The sequence below is a fragment of the Ciconia boyciana genome, chromosome 6 (assembly GCF_034638445.1).
Source record: "Ciconia boyciana chromosome 6, ASM3463844v1, whole genome shotgun sequence".
In the NCBI taxonomy this organism is placed as follows: Eukaryota; Metazoa; Chordata; class Aves; order Ciconiiformes; family Ciconiidae; genus Ciconia; species Ciconia boyciana.
In genome coordinates this window covers 28,093,934-28,112,403 of record NC_132939.1, presented here as the reverse complement: position 1 = coordinate 28,112,403, position 18,470 = coordinate 28,093,934, and the positions used below count along the sequence as shown (strand labels likewise).

Below are 18,470 nucleotides of genomic sequence, written 5' to 3'. Positions count from 1 at the left end.
ACGGTCCTGGAGAAGGCGCGTGGGTCAGACCTCACGGCCTCTTCTTGGCAACGCTTTGGGCTGCCCCCTCGCTCTCAGGAGGAGGGATGGGGCTGCCACCTGCGTGCTGCAGGAAATGTCACTGGTGGGTGACACTGGGAAGCTGGGCAGGAGCGATCTGGTGACGACTCATTCACTCCTCACACCACAGCCGTTGGTTTCTGGTCCGAGGTCTTTATTTGTCTCGGGGTGGGTTGGGCCGTGGTTGTAACAGCTTAAAAAACCCCAAAGGCCTGCCAGGCATTTTGGGCACCGCTATGTGAATTATCCTGAAGGCAGTGGTGGTGGAGGGCTCCCAGCTGAGCCGGGGCAACCTTTCTCCAGGTTGCACAGCATCGCCCTGGCATGGGGATGGGAAGGACATACGGACGTGGAGTTTGCTGGCGCCAGCGTGGCCCCGTCCCGTCTCTTGGCTGTGCCCACCAAGGCTTGCAGAGACCTGGCTTTGGGAGAAGCTGAGCAGCCCCGGGGTGGTCTGGGCTGCGCACACAGGTGGGCTCGGAGGGGGGCTGGAGATGCTGGCTGAAGCCCGCATGCTGAGGGCTCCGCCACAACACCAACGACAGGGTTACGTCCATTTACAAAGCTCAGCAGCCAGCTCCTTCAGCTTCCCTGGGGCATCCCCCTGCACCAGGGGGACACCGTCGTCCTCTCCCGCCCACAGAGCCATGCATCAGGCCTCACACACCCACCCTGGGGAGAGTGGAGACCTACTCATGGCCCAGATGAGACACAGGGCACCTCGTCCACGTTGCAGACCCTCTTCCTGACCCCCTCTGAGACCCCCAGCTCCCCCCATCCCTCCCAAGGACAGTTATTTTCACTGTCGCTGCTGGCCACTTCTCAGGGGCCACGTTTCCCCAGGGCCATGGAGAGAAGTCCTCCACCATACTGCTGCTTTTCTTTGCAGTTTTAGTTTCCATCGTTGTAGGAGGCGACTGGGTTTCATGCTCCTCACGAGTGAGATGCTTGGTTTGTCTGTCTGTCTGTCCAGCCAATTGCTGGCTGAGGGCAGAAAGGGCAAGAAGGGGAGAGCAGAGCCAAAGCCCAGGGAAAAATTCTGCCCCCCCGGTCCCTGGGTGAGGATGTACGATGGTGTCTCTCAAGGGAAAGGCAGGAGCTTGCCACATCTTACAGGGTGCAATCTTGACTGCCTTGGGAGGGGGCCTGGATGGGCCAGCAGGTACCATGAGCATGCCCAAGGCAGCCTCGTCCAAAATGGCTGTCAAATGTTTGGTCCCGGTTTATTTTCATTTCTTGGGTAATAAATGGTTTAAAAGCCTACTGAAAGCATCCAGCATTAGGCTGTCTGCGTGCAGACAAGCTCTGATGCCCTGGAGATGGTCAGCCAGGGGGAGAAGAGGCATCCAGTCTTAGGACAAACACTGATGCCATTTGGCCAACCTCTCAAGGGCAGGGGAGGGCTCCTGGTGACCACATCTCCTCCTCTTGCCTCCAGCTTTCCCACTGGCTCCCCAAGCTAGTCTCCAGGCCCAGGGTGACTGGAAGGAGCTGCAGCTCAGAGGTGCCTTGGACCTTTGTCAGCATTGGATGAAGGGCATCATCTGCAATCACTGCACAGTCTGCACTGTTGTGAGTGGGGAGCAGAGGACCCCCCCAGCAAAGGAGGCAAAGGGAAGGGCTTCTGTAACGTTGCTGAAGTGGTCCCTGAGTGCCAGTTTATCTGGCTGTGCCAATGTTCCTGTACTGGCACATGAGAAGGTGCTTGAAGGTTTTCTTGAAAGTGGCATTGCAGAGCGCGTAGCAGGCTGGGTTGATGGTGCTGTTGACGTAGCAGAGCCAGTAGCCAATGGACCACACTGTTTCGGGTACGCAGGTCTCACAGAAGGTGTTAATGAGGACCATCACGTTGTACGGAGTCCATGTGAGTATGAAGGCTAGCAGGATAGCAAATATGGTCCGGGTGACTTTCTTCTCTCGGGCTGCCATCTGGCGCTTCTTCCGTACTTGGCTCCTGGCGATGCTGGCAAACTTCCTGGCAACGTTGGCCGGGCGGCTGTTGGCCAGGGAGTTGTGCTCGGAGGCTCCTGCCTTAGCTGGGACGATCTCTATGGCGGTGACACATTCGCTCCCAGTCTGCTTGGTGACAATTTTAATCTTGGACCACTTGGAAGACGGGTTCACCCGGGGGTGGGATGGGCTCTGTCCTTGCCCCACTGGCACAATTTCTGCCGTGGGCTTGTCTTTTGTGGTCTGGGTCATGCTGACCGTGCTGGACTCATTGGAAGTCTCCTTCTCCTCCTGATGGCCAGTGGCCTCTGTCTGTGCTGAGGGCTGGTCATCCACTTTCCCATTCCTCACCTCCTCCTTCACCTCCACAGCCCTCTTGGGGGAGTTGTTGTTGTTCTGTTTGATCAGGGGGCCCTTGAAGAAGCTGAGGGACTTGCCTTTCCTCTCTTTCCTGCTTTCAGGCTTGTGCCTCCTCACCCTGCTCCTGCTGGCCAGGGAGATGTGGATGTACAGCACCGTCATGATGACCACGGGCAGGTAGAAAGCAGCAATGGCCGTGCCGAAGGTCACCGCCGGGTTGGAGAGGAACTGGATGTAGCATTCCCTCTCAGGGACTGTCCTCTTGCCCACAATGAACTGCCAGAACAAGATGGCAGGGGCCCAGAGAATGAAGGACAATATCCACGCAGCCGCTATCATTAGCCCTGCCATCTTGGTGGTCCTCCTGGCTGGGTACGTCAGGGGCTTGGTGACACAGAAGTACCGGTCAAAGCTGATGATGAGTAAGTTCATGACAGAGGCATTGCTCACCACATAGTCCAGGGCCAGCCACAGGTCGCACACCACGGCTCCCAGTGGCCAGTAGCCTTTGATGATGTAGACTGTGTAAAGGTTCATGGAGAAGACCCCGATGATGAGGTCTGCGCAGGCCAGGCTGAAGAGGAAATAATTGTTGACAGTCTGGAGCTGGCGGTTCACCTTGATGGACAGCATCACCAGGATGTTCCCCACCACAGTGACGAGGCTGAGCGAGCCGGTGACCGTGGCAATGAAAACCAGCTCCACTGTCTTGTAGTTGGTGGGAGGCTGGATGGCCACCTCAGAGCGGTTGCCCAGGGTGAAGTTGTCATAGGTCAGGTTGGCCATCTTCGCCTGCCAGGGCTGAGCAGAGAGGTTGTGCATGGGGTCTGCAAGGGGAGCGGGGACAGAAAGGGAGAATATCATACCTGCTGGCCCATGCTACGCTGGCAGCATTTGCTGCCGCCTCAGTTTCCCAGGCCAGCACTGCTCTTGGCCAGTGCTCAAAAATCTCCCGGTGTTACTGGGTTTCTCTCTGCCATTGCCACCTTCCCCCAGGAGCTCTTTGAAGGCACGTTTTATGTCCCCATTTAGCAATGGAGGAGACACACAGGGCTGCAGGGAGAGGGCTGGGGACAGCCCTTTGGCCAGGGTGCGATGGCCCCTGCTCTGCAGGGCCAGGAACTACCTCCCAGCAGGAGCACAGCCCTGGTGCGCACCGGGGAGGCATGCAGAGAGGCTGAGGGGGTGCAGGAGGAAGGGGGCTGCGGAGCCGAGCAGTGATGCACAGCACTCGCTGCAAGGACAGAATGGCACGGAGCCGGTGCCCTGCCCCAGGGATGAGAGCAGGTTTACGGTATGCCCCAGGCATGTGCCGCTGGCCTCCCCAAGAGGGGGCTACCCCACAAAGCCTGTGCCATGGTCTGCTCAGCTCACCTGTGTCTCTGGCAGCAAACAGCTCCTTCTGGAAGATGAAATCTGTGACAGGGAAAACAGCAAGTTAGACTACAGGTTCAGCCTCAAGGAGTTTGTGCAAGGCCCACAGTGTCTTACTGGGGGACACCAACCTTTCCAACAGAGGTGGCCTTGACAAAGGAGTGACACTGCTCGGAGGCAGATGCTGAAAGCCCAAACAAGGCTTAAACCAGGTAATTTGGCTTGGCCTGGTTCACAGCCCAGCCCTGACAGGCACAGGAGAGGGAAGGGGACACACATGTGCCATCAGCCAGCGATGCCAGGAAATGCCAGCCCCTTCCCCCATTCCCACTGCAGCTGCAGCCACACCAGCCATGGAGACATACGGGGTGAACCCAGCCATCTCAGCCTGCTACATGGAATTATTTATGAAAGCAAGAATTATGGACAGAAAGACTGCCTTCATCCAAACCGAGACGCCCATGGTTAACCCCTGAGGTAAGAGGAGAATGGACCTTAAAATAAAAAAATTAAAAATCAACAGACCAAAACTGATGTGTTGGGATGAAGGGGAGTTTCCTGGAAGGGGAAGGAGAAGCAAAGGCGCTGGGTGAGGTGGGCTGGACAGAGGAGCTTCCCATCCAACCTGCCTCTCCCACACCACCCAGGCCCCCAAAACCTGCTGGGCCATCACCCTAGGTGCTGGGGGCATCCCCACCCCACCAGCCCACCAAGGGCATCCTCTCCAGCAGCTCCATCCTGCGCCCTGCTGGGGGTCCTGCCGGGCTGCCCATCCAGCCCCATGGGCACTGCTGCCGGTAGCCCAGTGGGGGCCAGCACAGCAGATGGGTGTGCACGCCGGCGCGCGCAGCAGGAGTGCTCGGCACGGCGTGTCTCTGCAAGCTGCCTTGGGTAACGGCGCTGGCTCCAAACGCCTGGGACTCCTGAAGCTGATGTTGCTAAATGTATAAACACACCATTAACGTGCTCCTTTCCAAAACAGGGTTTGGCAGGCTTTGGTATCAATTAATATTTTAGTCTTTTAAAAGAAAATGCCCTTGCCTTTCGTTTGTGGTGAGGGTAGGAGATTTCTACCATCAGCAAACAGCCAAGGTTTTAATATAACCGCTTTTTAAAGAGATGTGGGTGTGAGAAAATGGAAGCATGGCTGCTGAAACGCTAAAGCTGAGGTACCAACGTAGCCATTAGGGCAGCTTCTGCATTAGCAAGGCTACTGCTGCGATAGCGGCTGGGGTTGTCTTACATGCGCAGGGGAAAGAAGTGGGTGAGGGCCAGAGAAATACCTCTGTACTATTATCCTCTGAGCCTGTTACATGTGGCTCACGAAGACAAAGTGCTTTGAAAAGAAAGCAACGCCCTTCGGTAGATACTAAATGCTAAATACTGACGGGGCGAGGAAGCCCGGCAGCACTGCCCAGTTTGCACTGAGCTCTAAGTGCAAGGGATGCATCAAGGGAGAAGAAAAGCGGTTTCTGCTGCCATCCCTCCTGGGCACCCAGCCAGGGATGCAAGAAGAGGTGATAGGTGTATAAAATTACTTAGAGATATATAATCGTGGCAGTTTGGGCGTTGGTTTCAGTACAATTGAAATGAGTTTTAAATTCTTCACTTTGATGAGACGGGGAGATTTAGCTGTCATTCTTGTAACAGCTAATCAAACCAATCAGACAAGCTAGCAATCAACCAGACATCTACCCCAGCTCTTCCAGGAAGAATTTGAAAAATCTTGAAAAGAAACCTTTCCTTCGTCTCTGCTAAATGAGGGTTTCAGTTTTTCACTTTAGTTTGTGAACTGGCATCCTCTTCTAAGGGCATGTAATTAATTATCAGCCTTGACAGAGGCTTGTGTTCTCAGTTGCCCAAAGTAAGAAAAGTCCAGCTCGTCCCAGTCCATAAAACCGTTTGTACAGGTCACGAGAAATGAAGGAGGAAAAGACCGGCGCAGCCCCACTGGCGTGTCTTTGGATGCCACCCAGAGGTCATGCTGGAAACTGGTGTGCTGAGACAGAGGCACCTGCAGGGTAAAGGACTTAAACGGGTGTTTCGAAAATGAGCCTTCCCTGAAGGGCAAAAATAAAGCAGTCTCCCATTTGAGGGTAGGAGGGAGACTGAAAATGGTTAAGGGTGTGAAGATACGTACAACACAGACATACAACATGTACAAGCCAGAAGATACGTACACCACTCATCCTTGCCTCAAACACCCTGACTATTTTCTGCCATGCCCCGGTCTGTCAGGCATCTTTTCTTTCCCCATCTTCTCTTCTCTCCATCCCACTGTCTCTCTCTTCTGCCGTAGACACCTTCTCTGAGCTCGCCGGGACAGCCCGGTGCTGCCTTTGCCTCCCTGAGCAGGGCAGGCAGCTCAGTCCAGAGCTGGGAGCAGGCCAAGGATGCTATGAATTTGCCAGGCCTCGGAGCAGCTGACCAAGCCATGCATCGTGCCCGCACGGGCACTGGGAATAGATCCTGCCATTTGCCTTCGGGCTGCTTTGCCAGGCCCCCTTGGGATAAACTTGCCTTGCTCTGTCCTGGGGGACTCCCCTTCAGCAGCGGCAGCAGCTCCAGCCCGTTGAGGCTGGTTTCCCCCGCCGCCCACGGGGATGGAGGGCACCCTCAGGCAGCCCCGGCTCTGCCGGCACCCCCAGGATGTGCCCGAGGACGGAGGGAGCACACAGGAGAGCTGCGGTGCTGCGACAGACTCACCGGTGCGACTCCATCTCCACTCTCACACCAGCTGCATCACTGCCGCCGATGCTGTGAAGCCCCCAGACACCAAGGGGCCTCTCCATGCCCCGCTAAATGCCTCCCCCATGCCTCCCAGTGCCCATCTCTCACCTCCTGCACCTCCAAGACCACCTTTCTCCTCTCCCTCCCCTCACACCCCCCATCCCACATAGCCCTCCCTGTTTCCATCCACCTCTGCCCCCCGCCTCCATGCCGGCACTGCAGCCAGGGAGGAGACGCAGCCTTGGCAAAGCCCAGAGGCCACTTCAGAAGGGCTCCTAGGGCTGAGGTCCATACCTGCGACACCAGCTGGCTTTTCTCCCTGCACATGCCGTCCCTTGTCTGTGGCACTCGGCGGGTGCTCTCCCAGACCTGCTCTTGCCAGCCAGCTACAGCAAACGCCATCACCGGCCTCCTCCCTCCCTAGGACTTCTGGCAGTGATTTATGGCTGTTTTTCTCCTCTCCATCGAAGCCATTAGGAGCCTCCAGCTCCTCACCGATAGCATCTTTTGGTCTAAGGGTTTCTGTGGCCCCTGCAGCAGTCAGCAAGCATGTCCTCAAAGCAGGGAAATGCCTTTCCCTTCCCACCCAACATCTTTCATGTTATGGATGAAGACACGAGGCACAGGCAGCCGCAGATCCAAGCAGAGAAGGCTGTAATTTGGGTGGGGTCCACCTATTTTGGGCAGCGCTTGGCACAGCAGGGTCCCCATCGCTGGCTGAGATCGTGGGTGCCACCACTGCTGGGTGAGGAGACAGCTCCAGAGCAAGAGAGCAAAGCCAGTCCTGCCCACCCCTCCTCGGTCGCAGGGTGACATCCAAGGGCGCAGCAGAAAACTCCTGCTATTTCCTTGCCGCACATCTCATGTGCCATTCCGGCAAGGCTTCCCAGCCTGTCAGCCCCTGCAAAGTGCCTTGCAGCTCATCGCCAGGTAGGAAAGGAGAAAGCCCTGTCATGGATGGCTGATGGTCATCCCGTACCCAAGAAGTCTGCACCAGATAGAGGCAGGCACTCCATCAGGTGCGGTTAGCAACCAAGCACTGAACCCATCTGGGACAGAGGGTCTTGCTCACTCCTGCCCTCCCCGTTGCCCCCTGCATAGCAGGAGCCAGCTGCCCTACCCACCGGTGCGGTGAAGGCAGCACGAGAGGCTGGTATTTACGCATGCCCATGTGATGGTGGCACCTCGAGCTGTGGGATGAGCTCCTGGAGCAAGCAGCCCTGCTGTCCCAGTGTCCCCTGCCTCTGCTCCCTGTACTGCACAGCCTCCCTGTGCCCCCCATGGCCCTTGTCCCTCACGCTGCTGCCCCCCTCCCTGCTCTGTCACTGCCTCTGTCCCAGCCCCATCCTCAGGACCGGGGCAGGTGTGGGCAGAGTCATGGCTGGCCGACGTGCAGCTTGAAGTGAGGTCTCTGGGAATGAGCAGGGCTGTGCGTGTACCCAGCACACTCAGCAAGCATTGCCACCAGAAACCAAGCCCCACGCTCACACGCCAGTCAGGGGAAGAAGACATTTGTAGGGAAAGAAGAGGAACTAGAGAAACCATTACTTTCCCAGAGGCTTCCGAGTGTGAGCTGCTCCCAGAAGACATGGGCTTTTGCTCTGCATGGGTGCAATCCGCCCTTTGGAGGAACAGCAAAGCTGAACAGACCCCAAGCCCAGGGGACTCCTGCCCCAGCTGGGACGGCCACCCAGCAGTGGCCGTGGCTACCAGCTCCTGGCTGGGTACACCGTGCTGGGCTCCGGGCGCTGCCTGACTCCAGGAGGAAGGGAAGCTGGCCCCTCCACCGCAGGGACATCCCAGGGGAAGGCACATATCACCCCCTGCTCCGGCTGGGTGCAGAAAGCTGGGGCCAGGGCACATGAGCTCCCGTGTTGCCGTTGGAAGAGAGCCAGGCCAGCCTTCCTAGCCCTGCTGCTGGCCCCCTGCTTGTCCTGGCCTTCCTAAAAGCACTGAGAGGGCGAAAATCTCAATGGGATTAGTTCCCTCATGTCAGACCGCTGATGTGATGTGGGGCTGGGCAGTTTAGCGCAGCCACAACTGGCCTTGGGAGGGGAGGGAGGGAGGAAAAAGAGGGGAGGGATAGAAGATGCTAAAGGGATACTTGTGTTTATGGCTCGTGCACATCTGTGACACAAAGGGATGGGACAACACTCCACTGAGGGGTGACAGTTTATGGTGCTAATTGTGTTATCTAATAGCCATTAATTAGTTCCTGAGTCATGGCACCAGTTTACAGCTAGTGAGGGATTGTTCTGGTTGACAGATTCACAGCCCTCAAAGAGTGTGAACATAGAGCTCCTAGATACCAGGATCAGGCACCTTAGAAATACAATATACAGGGAGAGGATAAAGGGGGGCCCTGTGCCTGGCAGGGGGATTAGCCTGGGTTTGCCCCACTGGGGAGGGCTCTGCTGGGCTGGTGTCTGGCTGCTCCTGTGCCTCTGCATTGGCAGCGATGAAGGCAATAAACCAACCAGGAAAACAAAAAGGAGACGAGGGGCCAGCGGGATTTGCTGCGTTAAGATGGCAGGGCTCCCTCTGCCCTTCCAGCTCCAGCTGGCGGCTGTGCTAGCACCCCTCCGGCACGGCGAGGGTCGATGGGCCCCTGAAGCCCTTACCCTGCTCCAGAGGAGATCTGAGCCATCGCGCCAGAGGAATTGCTCCTTGCCAGTAATGGATGGGGTAGATCTGGGCATTTTATTTTTCCACTGAATAATGTAATCCTCTTTCTTCCTCTGCTGTTCAACTGGTTCTGATGAGGCAAAGCAAATTCCTCCGTCCCCACAAGCTGGGAGTCTCTGACGGCTTTTCCTGGAGCCACCAGAGAAGCAGTGAGCTCAGCAGCGCAGGAGCTGCCAGCTTTTGGGGGGAGGCAAGGGGGCTGGAGAACCCCTCCTGCGCTCAGCACGTGTCTGTGCATCAGGTTTTGAAAATTTTCTGTTCCCAGGGCCAGAAGGGAGCGTTGCAGTCACCTAACCTGACCACCCGCTCCGAGCAAGCCAGGAGCCTCCCTGCCTTCGCTGCTGCTTGTAACAAGGTGGTTGTTGCCAGGTTTCAAAGCAAAACTGAGGCACCCCATCCAAGGTGGCATGCATCCAGCTGTGAGAGGTGCTTGCAGGTCAGAGCCATCGCTTGCGAGCCACCCACCTAAGTGGCACCCAGCCCAGCACACTCATCAGCATCCTACAGCTGGCATGGCTGCACCCCTGTCCGAGCTGCCCCCCCAGTGCTTGCCTGTATTCCTAACGTGCCCTCTATCACACACAGCTTGTAGGGGCCCCACACCATCTACCCCCAGCATTAACCAGGCAAGAAGCAAATTGGCAAGAAAGTAGGTTTAAGTGGTTAAAAGTCTCTCCTATAAATAACCTTCCAGCACACTGGTCACTCTGACAATTAATTAACCATCTGTCACCCAAGTATTAGGCCCAATAAATAACCTACCAGTGGAAAGCTAATAGCAAGTGCACCCAGCAAACACCATGCAAGCCAGCCCCAGCCTTACCCTGCTGTGCCCAGCCGTGGCTCCCGGGCACTGGCAGCTCCCCAGCAGCTCCCATGCCTGCAGCAGCTCCGGTGGGTAACATCACAGGGGGAGAAGGCTCACCACGGGGGCACCCCACAGTGGGGCCTGGGGGGCCACCATCCCCTCCCTCCTATGCCCTCTGCCTTGGCCTCCCCAGGGCTGCAACTCTGTGCTGGCAGCAGAGCTCAGCCCATGCCAGCGAGCACGGAAGGTGCTTGGCTTGCAGCTGAGCCTGGGCTAGAGCCACACTTCTCCCCTCCCATCTACTGCATTAATGCTCTCTGCCTCAGAGAGATGCTCACGTTCTTTTATATCCCTGGGCTGAAGCTTTAATAAGACCCAGCTGTTTCAAGGCAGCACAACAGAAATAACCCTGCTGTAGCTGCAGGTCCCACTGCTGGGAAGGGCTTTGGGCTCAGCCAGCAGAGAGGGGAAGGAGGGTGATGGCAGATTACAGCAACAAGTGGCTGCCTGAATTAGCTGGCTCTCCCCAGGGAGAGGTTAGTGGCCAGGATCGGATGCCTGCAGGAAAGACGGCGCTGGAGGAGGGACCAGGGGGAAGAGGGCAGGGAGTTGCAAGACCCAGACCTGGTTGCTTAGAAGAGCAGCTCTCCCTGCCCCAGGGACAAGGACAGGCCTTGCCTGGGGATGGCAAGGGGGGAGCCTGTTGCCCTGCCGCTGCCCCACACAGTTGCCCATGCTGGCCACCCACCCAGGGTGCCAGCCTGCCCCAGCCCTCCCCAGGAGCCAGGGCTGGCACTGGACAAGGGGGGAGCTGACCCCCATGCGGAAAGCCGCAGCACCCTGCGTCCGCCCCCCCTTGCTCCCCAGGGTCCCCATGGGCCATGGGGTGGGGACACAGCTCAGGCAAAGCACCAAGTGTGAGCTGGGAGCAGCAGCTGCTTCCATGAGATTGCATCTCATCAGGGAGGTAAGGGGCTCTCCAGGAGGGAGGTGCGATCGCCTGCTGGGTGCTGGGCTCTTGTGGAGGGCTCTTGTGCCCTTGAGTCACACCAGCCAGGAAAGACCCTCTCTCCTTCTCCACCTTCTACTGGGGAGGACTTGGCAGCCCTGGGCAGCCCTTCCCTTCCCAATTGTGCTAAAGGATTTTGATCAGATGCCTTTCTCCTGAGCTCCGCACAGAGGGAAAAGGCTCCAGGAGCACTGGGTGGCTACAGGTGGAGGAGCCCAGGGCAGGCAGGGGGATGGACAGACGCTGGTGGGCTCTGTGCATCAGGAATGCAGTGTTTGCCCCAGGCAGAGCAGAGCTGTTAGGAGGGTGGGGGGGCCGTATTTCTCTGTAAGCAACTCATCCCAGAGCCGAGGGCTGCAGAGGGAAAGCACCAAGGTGCTCATCTGAGATTTTAAAGAGTGGGCAAGAGTGCCTTGCCCCATGGAGCAGGGTGAGGCTCTGCGGGGCTTTGAAAGGACAAATAAGCCAGCTAAGCAATGAGTAAGAGAAAAGAGAGCTGATGCCCTGAGCCAAGGGCAGAAAATCGGGCAAGAGCAAGGGCCCTGCTGGGTGGATGTGGATGTAACAGAGGAGAGCCCTAGTCCTGGGGACAGACAGCAGAGGGGAATCTTTGGGGTGCTAATGGAAAAGGAAACTGAAAACGTTAGACCTCTATACTTGACCACGAGACCTGCCAGAGGGTTTGGTGTTGGAGGTGACACCTGAGCAAGGGGACAGAGTGAAGGACAGGAGCGAGAGCAGAAGGCGGGCAGGGGAGCCCAGGGCATGGGCAGACAGCACGGGAAGCGTGGGGGCCAGGGGAAGAGAGCAGGTAGGAAACTCCCATCCGTGGCGACAACAGAGGAGGGGAGGGATGGAGAACAAGGAGGTGGGAATAGCTTCAGGCTGCCAGGGTGGGATTACACATCTCCCCCACAAAAGAGCCCTAAGAAACTCTTACAAGAGCCAGAGACCTCATGCAGAGACACTACCTGCAAATGTCTCCCTGTTGCTTTCCCTGGAGGCTCCCACTTGGCAGAGCAGGAGCCGTGCTGGGGCTGGAAACCTTTGTGGGCTGCAGCTCTCCCACTCGGGCAGCCCAGCTCTGCCTAGGAGTCGCCTCTCACTGCATGATGGTGGTCCCCAGCCTGTCATGGCCCTACACTAACGCCACAGGCAGCACCCTGCAGCACTGGGCAGGGGCTCTAACCACCTCATTGCCTGCGGCTGCACATGGTGGCAGAAAGTTTCATCAGTCGGGTGTGACTTATGGGCCGTGGTGGGTGACCCGAGCTCTGCAACTGTGCTAGATGCTAAGTGCTGCAGAAAGGCAGACCCAGGCCCAGACAACTCACGCCCGTTGTCAGGCAAAGGCTGATGACAGTAGTGTTTCACTGCTTGCCACTCCTCTCTGCACACACGCACACTTTTTTTGGCTTTAACTGGGACTGCATATGATGTAAATGCCAGTGGAGCCGGGATCCAAACTACCCCGAAGGCACTAGAGACAGCAAGATGCAGGATACGCTCCTTCCCATCTCAGTCATGCAAAGATCCCACAAGGACGCCTGTCCTTCCACAGCAGAGCCAGCCTGCCGCACTGCCTGTGGGGGGGCCCAGCTAACATCAACATCGGGAGGGTTTGTGAGCGAGGGATCACTGAGGCAAGGCGCCATGCGTGCCTCTGGAGAGCCGCCCCGTGACCTGGAGTGGACGCCAGGACCCGGGACATCATGTTTGCAGAGTGATGTTTTCAGACCTCGGTGTTGCACAACTGGAGCTTTGAGTTTCCCACAGAAGAATCAATCTAATTCTGCTTAAAGAGCCTAAAGACATTAACGCGTTAACTGGCCAACACAAACCAACTCTGCTGCGAGCCTTAAACCTGCGGATGACACTTCAGCCCTGTCCTCCAGACATCTCCAGCTGAGGCACTGGGTGCCGTCGCCCGCTGCCTCCTGTCCAGTTTCAGCAGTGGCAAGGCATGCTGCTGCTATGACAGCTGCTTGCAAGCTGCAAGGTGCCATAAAATACATTAGATTTAACAGCAGTTGTGGTAGCAGAGGGGCTGCTTCTCTGCCTGACTCTTGGCTAGAGGAGCACAGCTAGCCTCAATAGCTCGGTACCACATTGATAGCTCTGTCCGAGTCCGCTGCATCCGAAGAGCTCCATGGTTTACATTGAGTCCTGCCTTTAAAGGACAAACTTCCCAGCTGCTGCTCTTCCTGTGCCAGCTGACCTAGGATGAAACTCCTCTGCGAGGCTCTTGAAGACAAGCAAACAGCCCTGTGGTTCCCTGTGTCCCTCTCCAGCCCTCTCTGAGTCATGGAAACAGCGCCTGGGGTGGTGTGGGTCCTCTGCACCAGCACGTCTCAGCCTGCCTAATGCTGGGGCAGGGGGGGACAGGGAGGGGATGGGGCATTTGGGCATCTTTGCCGCTGCCTCGTGCGCTCAGTGGGGCACGGGATGCTAGGGGTGATGGGGACAGGGTCACAGTAAGACAGGAGGGTCAGTGTCACTCCCACGGCTCTGATTTGCAGGACCTCCAGCAACGGTTTCAGAGATTGTCAGAGGCACAAGGCTCTGCCTGCAGCCGCTGCATTTGGAAGCTTGGACAGGCTTAGTGAAGTTAATTTTCTCAGCAAACTTACATCTTACAAGGTACAAACTGAGTCTTTGTTTGACTTCCTCCTCCATGCAGTGCAGCCTCCAGGCTGAAGGCATCTCTGGAGGGTCCTGGGAGCAGCCCCAGGGCGACGGTGTGAGCAGCTGTGCCTGGCATGCAAGGGGTCGGGATGGGGAACATCTCCAGCAGAGCCTCGCTTGCCATGCTTGCTGTTGCAGGGGATTCAAGGTCTGAAGCCAGGTCAAATGACAGCATCCTGGCCCAGAGTCAAAGCCCAGCAGGACCGGTGCATCCATCCGCAGGGAAGGTGGGATGGATGCCAACATGCACACAGGGTGGGGACACCCGGGTGTCTGCCAGGGGGGACGAGGGCTGGTTGCGTGTCTGCTGCTAAAACACTGCTGCTAAACATCAAGGCAGGGACCTGTAGGTGAGACACTCTGCCCTATGCTCCTGCACCAGCAAAATACTGATGTAGCAGGCAAGCCTGCTGAGGGAACACTCGCCCCAGATTCATTTGGCCAGGAAATGCGTAACTCCCCCTTGACGCTTCAGCAAATTAATTTGTCTGAATATAGCAGAAGGGCCGACCTCAGTACTTTCAAGGGTCTGGATGCAGTGAGCCTTTCCCGTGCCTAGGGTTAAAGGGATGTCGTGGTGGGCAGTGCTCTCCCGAGGGGACAGTCAGGGCTGGCACACTCCTCCACTTGGCTGTGAGTTAGATGACAGCCACCCATTAAGACCCTCACTGCCCTGGCCTGCCGGGGCCCTGGGCAGAAAAGCACGTGAGTCTTCCTAGAAACTGGTGGCTGTTTTCCAACTGGTTGCCCAAATCCCTCAGAAGAGGGATGGCTTTGGCATGGCTGCAAATGCCAGCTTGAAGAGGCTTCAACATGGCCCGCGTGCTGAGCCACCCCACCCCACGTCCTGGCATAGTCGTGGTGGGCGCTGGTGCTAAGGTGGGCCAAGGAGCAGTCAGCGGGGGGTGCTGGGAGAGTGATGAAGAGAGGAGGGGAAGTAGATGGGAATGATCTGGTCCAAACTTCCACTTCTTGGCTGCGCCAGGTCCCACACCCTCGCACCTTCCTGAAACACATGTCCTTTAAATATGGAGTTTTAAAGCCAGCCCAGAATGGATGCTGAAATGCAAAGCAAACCTCCTCTCTTGGATTATTGGAGAGCAACAAGGGCATAGCCCCATGTCAGACTGAGCAGAGACTGGCTCAAGGACAACACCTGCTTCTCCAGAAGATGCCCGTCAAAGCCCTGATTTGGCATGCTATGCCAAGGAGAAGGGGTCAGCTTGCGCACATGAAACTCTTGCTGCGTGTATGTGCATGCAGAAAGAGGAGCTGCGTTTGTGCAGAAAGCAGCAGCCCCTTGCAAACAGCCTCCATTTCCCTCTCCTCTCACTATTGCTCTCCCTGCTGTCTTTGCAGAGCTGCATCTGCCACCTCAGCTGGGCGCTCACCAGCCCTCTTCACCTCTGTGGGTGCTGCTGGCCAGGGCTCAGCAGGGCAGGCAGAGAAGGGCTCCGCAGCGAAGGTGTGCTAGGGACTGCTCTGCACCAGCCACTTATCCTGGTCTCACTATTTTTATTCTGTGGTTTTGGTTTTTTTTTCATGGGGAAATGTTTGTCATTTTAATTTAAAAAAACAAAAACAAAACCAAAAACAACAAAACCCCAACCATGACAAAACCTGATATCAATAGGATCCTCGTGGGGACAGTTTAAAGAGAAAAACCATGCTCCTTCTGCAAACTCAGAGTAATTGGATCACAGCATTAATTAATCATTTCAGTTCATTTCTCTTCTGTGAAAGAAAACAGACTGACCCGCCGAGATGGGTATGCCCCTTGTGTGAATAAACAAACTGCTTTTACCGGTAGCCCTCCTCCTTCTCCTGCCAGCTTCCCACTGCCCACTCACCCGGTCACTCCTGGGGCCGCTGCTGCTCTGTCCGGCAGACCTGGGGACTTGCTGCCGGCTCTGAGCAAGGGAGCATTGGCTTGGCTTCTGCAGGAACTGCGGGCTGCCGCCCACAGGGACACCACCCTCTCCCAGATACCTGCTCCCATCTCCGCCTTCCCCACCCAGGGGCTTTGCCCGCTGGCCACCAGCCTGGCTGAAGGGTGAACGGGGATGGGTGGCTATTTCTTAGGAACTCTGTACAGGTGAAATCGCCCCCTCAGATGCCCTGCTCTTTGTTGGGATGCCTCATGGGGGCCTAGTCCAGGCTGGAGAGCAGCAGCAGGTGCTCAGATCACAGAAGTCAAGGCATTAGGAAGCAGGAGGTGATGCCCAGCAGTAGTGACAGTGAAAAGCATCTTGCTGTCACCTGTGATTTCAATGTGAGCGTTGTCACTGGTGATGTTTCACCGAAAGCCTGGGCTCTAGGACCCTGGCATCTGAGTATTTTGATAGACAGTGCCAGCATCAACGAGCCACCCCCCTGGGTGAGTACCAGCCCTCCCAGCCCCTCTGCTCATCCTGCAAGTAGTGGCAGGAGAAGCCGAGCCACCCTCGGAGGTCACTCAAGGCACCCGCGACAAAGCAGGGAGCCTCCAAACGCCCAAGCAGAGCCCACCAGCTTTGCCAGCTGCCAGCAGAGCACAGAGGAACGCTAGCTGCTCCTCAGGTTGGGAAGTATCTCTCTAGCCTTGGGCTTTGCAAAGACCAGCTAGAAAACACGGCCACAGCACAGTCAAAGGGGTTGAAAGCAGGACAGAAAAGAAGCCAGCATTGCTTTCCTTAAAAAAATGACAAGAACTGTTCCCTGATTTGTAGCCAATGTCATTATTTTGGGAGAAAAGAAGGGTGGGGCTGCCCATGATGGGCCATCAGAGAGCACAGGGCAGCTCTGCCCTTACCAGCGGGGAGGGCGCAGCAGGGCTGAAGGGCAGATGAGATCCACACCTTGGGAGAGAGGCGGCAAGATCTGTCCCCCTTGCGATGTCCAACCTGGCAAAGGGCTCTGCGGGGAGGTGGTGGGACTTCTGCCTAGTCACGTCCTGCGAGGCTGCCACAAGGGCCAGGGGGGTTTTGTCCAGCGTGGGGACAAAGTATCCAAAAGATATGGGATCTTGTCCCTGCTGCTCTTGTTGGAATATAGAGGGAAGCAAAGAAAGCATGCGGGTAGTTTCCTGCCCGGAAAACAAATCTCCTTTCAAGAGGAGGTACCAGGGGAGCAAATGAAATTCTTCTGTGAAATAACCCCCGCCCTGGGGTCCCCGCTGTGGGGGTGCCTGCCCCCGGAGGCACAGGCTGCTCATACGCCCGTGGCAGGGTGCGGACAGGGCCAGTTCCTAGGCGATCAGAGGGTCCCGAGGTGCCTTGGACCACGGATCCCGGGGAGCGGTGTTGGTTTGGACGGGAGCAGGGAAGGGGGCTGCCCTGGCAGGGCTGCAGCCCTGCACGACTCCACACACCCAGGGGCGATGAACCAACGCGGGGTCCCGACCCGCGGGGCACCCCCGCGGTTCCCGGAGGGACGCAGGAGTGCGGGAAAGTTGGCAGAGAGACACCACCCATTCCTGGGGCGACCGGGTGCTCCATCCCCCGGGGCTGCGCGTCCGTGCCCCCCCGTCCCCCCATGCGCCTTCAAGCCATGCTGCCTCCCCCCGCAGGGACTCTCCGGGGGGGCCCGCGGGGATGCCCTGCCCCCCGCCCCGTGCACCCGGAGCCCCCGAGCAGCGACTCACCGGGCAGCCCCCAGGGCCCGCCGCCGCCCGCCGCCGAGCGGTTCTCAGCGGCCATGGTGCAGCGCCGAGCACGCCGCCGCGCCGTCGGGGGCTCCGGCACGCATGGCCCCGGCCGGCTCCCGGCTCCCGGCGGCGCCGTGCGCGGCGGAGGGGCGGGGAGGGGCGGGGGGAGGGGAGGGCCCGGCGCTGCCGGCCCGGCCCGGTCCTCCCCCCTCCCCCGCCCCCTCCCTCCCCCGCTCCCAGATGTGCCGCCCCCAGATGTGCCGCAAAGACGCACCGGGGCGGGGGGGCACCGCGACGTCAGGGAGCCGCGGCCAATCCCCACGCCGCTGTTCCCCCATCCCAGATGTGGCTCCCCGCCCCCGCCGGCCAGGTGGTGCGCGGGGGGCTGGGGGCCGGCGGGAGCGCTCCCTGCAGCACCGCGGACAGCGCTCCCCGCCCGCTCCCCGCCGCCGGGTCCCGCCCGGGCGCGGCCGGAGCGCGGCGGGCGGGCGCGGCCGGGAGCCCCTGCTGCCCCCCGCACCCGCCAGCCTCGCCCGGAGACCGGCGGGGGTAACCCCGCTCCGCTCGCTGCAGCCGGCAGCGCCGGGAGCACCGGGGCCTCAAGGCGGGAGAGAGCGGGGCGGCGGGAGGGGCGGCGGGGGTCCGGCACAGCGCGGGCAAAGGGAGCCCTCGACGCGCTCCCCGGCCCCCAAAAGACCGCTGAAGTGCGGTCCTGGCGCGCACATCTGCAAACTTGAAACGCATGACGGACTCTCTGCCGGGCTGCCGCTCATACTCAGTACTGGGGTTTTCCCCCAGGAACAGAAAGGTCGACAGGCAGTTTCACAGTCAGTTGACTGCCCCGCAGGTTCTGCTTTCTCCTTTCCTCGTAGTTATGAGAAAGTGTAAAGCAAGAAGAAGCAAACGGAAAAAAAAAAAAATCTGTCTTCCCTTCCCTCTACACCTTTCCCCTTCTCTCTGCTTACACCTAGCCCAACTCTCTCACCCACCCTCTGCCTCTCACTTGTACTGTCTCACAGACACACATGGGTATCATTTCCCCATCTGCTCGGCTCTCACACATACATACATACACACGCATAAACAAATAAACGCCCCACTTTCTCCCTCCTTTGAGTGATTACAGTCTCAGACAAGTTCCCACCATCCACTCCTTCACCTCCTCACCCTCCTCTCTTACATCT

The 18,470-nt window shown here is 58.0% G+C and overlaps 1 protein-coding gene across 3 annotated transcripts; it reads right to left on the bottom strand.

Moving 5' to 3' along the window:
- Positions 1-872: 872 nt before the first annotated feature.
- On the bottom strand, positions 873-17,414 carry CHRM4 (cholinergic receptor muscarinic 4). Of its 3 annotated transcripts, none has more exons than XM_072865117.1 (3): positions 17,284-17,414; positions 3,745-3,786; positions 873-3,197 (listed from the first exon to the last, which is right to left on the bottom strand). In XM_072865117.1, the coding sequence occupies exons 1-3, from the start codon at positions 17,336-17,338 to the stop codon at positions 1,720-1,722; spliced, it is 1,575 nt and encodes a 524-aa protein (XP_072721218.1). In that variant the 5' UTR covers positions 17,339-17,414; the 3' UTR covers positions 873-1,719. The 3 variants fall into 3 exon arrangements, with proteins under 3 accessions (XP_072721218.1, XP_072721220.1, XP_072721219.1); XM_072865119.1 differs by lacking the exon at positions 17,284-17,414 and adding an exon at positions 16,453-16,510; XM_072865118.1 differs by lacking the exon at positions 3,745-3,786.
- Between the last annotated feature and the right edge of the window lie 1,056 nt (positions 17,415-18,470).

Bases quoted from the DNA above. Each gene is read 5' to 3' on its own strand.
- CHRM4 (XM_072865117.1), bottom strand. From the start codon at position 17,338: ATGGCCGCTGAGAACCGCTCGGCGGCGGGCGGCGGCGGGCCCTGGGGG. The intron at 3,787-17,283 runs GTGAGTCGCTGC...TCCCTGTCACAG, and splicing joins CGGGCCCTGGGGGCTGCCCG to ATTTCATCTTCCAGAAGGAG. The intron at 3,198-3,744 runs GTGAGCTGAGCA...CTCCCCTTGCAG, and splicing joins GTTTGCTGCCAGAGACACAG to ACCCCATGCACAACCTCTCT.